Source organism: Eimeria mitis, genomic scaffold (assembly GCF_000499745.2).
Source record: "Eimeria mitis Houghton genomic scaffold, Emh_scaff617, whole genome shotgun sequence".
In the NCBI taxonomy this organism is placed as follows: domain Eukaryota; phylum Apicomplexa; class Conoidasida; order Eucoccidiorida; family Eimeriidae; genus Eimeria; species Eimeria mitis.
The window spans coordinates 12696-13660 of NW_013574371.1; the positions used below are offsets into that span (position 1 = coordinate 12696).

Sequence of the window (965 nt, forward strand, 5' to 3'; positions counted from 1 at the left end):
CAAGCAGCAGCAGCAGCAAATGAAGCAGCAACAGCAAAAGGTAGTACTGCTCCAGCCACAGCAATAGATGCAGCAGCAGCGCAGCAGCAGATGTGACGCAGCAGCAGCAGCAGAAAAAAACAGTAGCTACAGTAGCAGCAGCAACAGCAGCAACAGCAGCAGCAGCAGCAGCAGCAGCAGCAGCATTGTCTATGAAACTTACTTATCTGTGTGAATGCACTGCAGCAGATTGAACAGCGCGTTTGCTGTTATCCCCGTCAGGGGCAGCTCCAGCACTGGCTGCTGCTGCTGCAGCAGCTGTTGCTGCTGCTGCTGCTGCTGCTGCTGCTGCTGTACGTCCTGCTGCTGCTGCTGCTGCTGCTGCTGCTCCAGTGGCTTCGACGAGGCGATGAGATTCCCTTCTCTGAATTTGCCCGACAGCATGGCGCGGAAAACCTACATGCAGCAGCAGCAGCATCAGCAGCAGCAGCAGCAAATGTGGCTAGCTAGCTAGTTGTGTTGCTAGCTGGCTAGCTAGCTGACTGTATGGATTCGCAGCTGGCTAGCTAGCTGCATCTGTCGATAGCTAGCTAGCTATCAGTGCGGGTAGCTAGCTGCACATAGCTAGTACAGATGTAGTTAGCTAGCTAGCTAGCTAGCTAGCCACACAGCTAGCTAGCTAGCTATCTAATTGCCTAACCACCCGGCTAGCAAGCTAGCTAACCACCAAGCTAGCTAGCTAGCTAGCCAGCTAGCTAGCCAGCTAGCTAGCCAGCGAGCTAGCTAGCTAGCTAGTCAGCGAGCTAGCTATCTAGCTAGCTAGCCAGCTAGCTAGCTAGCTAGCTAGCCAGCTAGCTAGCTATCTAGCTAGCTAGCTGGCTAGCTGTGTGTTACCTTGGAGCACGCGGCAAGAGCGATTTTGTTAGCTGGGAATCGAAGGCCGGCGAACTGCAGCAGCAAATCAGGCGGAGAAGAAAGAATGAAGG

At 54.0% G+C, this 965-nt stretch overlaps 1 protein-coding gene across 1 annotated transcript in view; it reads right to left on the reverse strand.

Annotated features, from left to right (window-relative positions):
* EMH_0017880 (uncharacterized protein) overlaps positions 1–965 on the reverse strand; it is a gene marked incomplete at both ends in the record, with an annotated part of 7745 nt that overhangs the window by 5642 nt on the left and 1138 nt on the right. The window contains 2 exons of the mRNA XM_013501018.1: positions 203–435; positions 874–963. Of these exons, the coding sequence (XP_013356472.1) occupies positions 203–435; positions 874–963 (323 nt within the window). The remainder of the gene's footprint in view (positions 1–202; positions 436–873; positions 964–965) is intronic.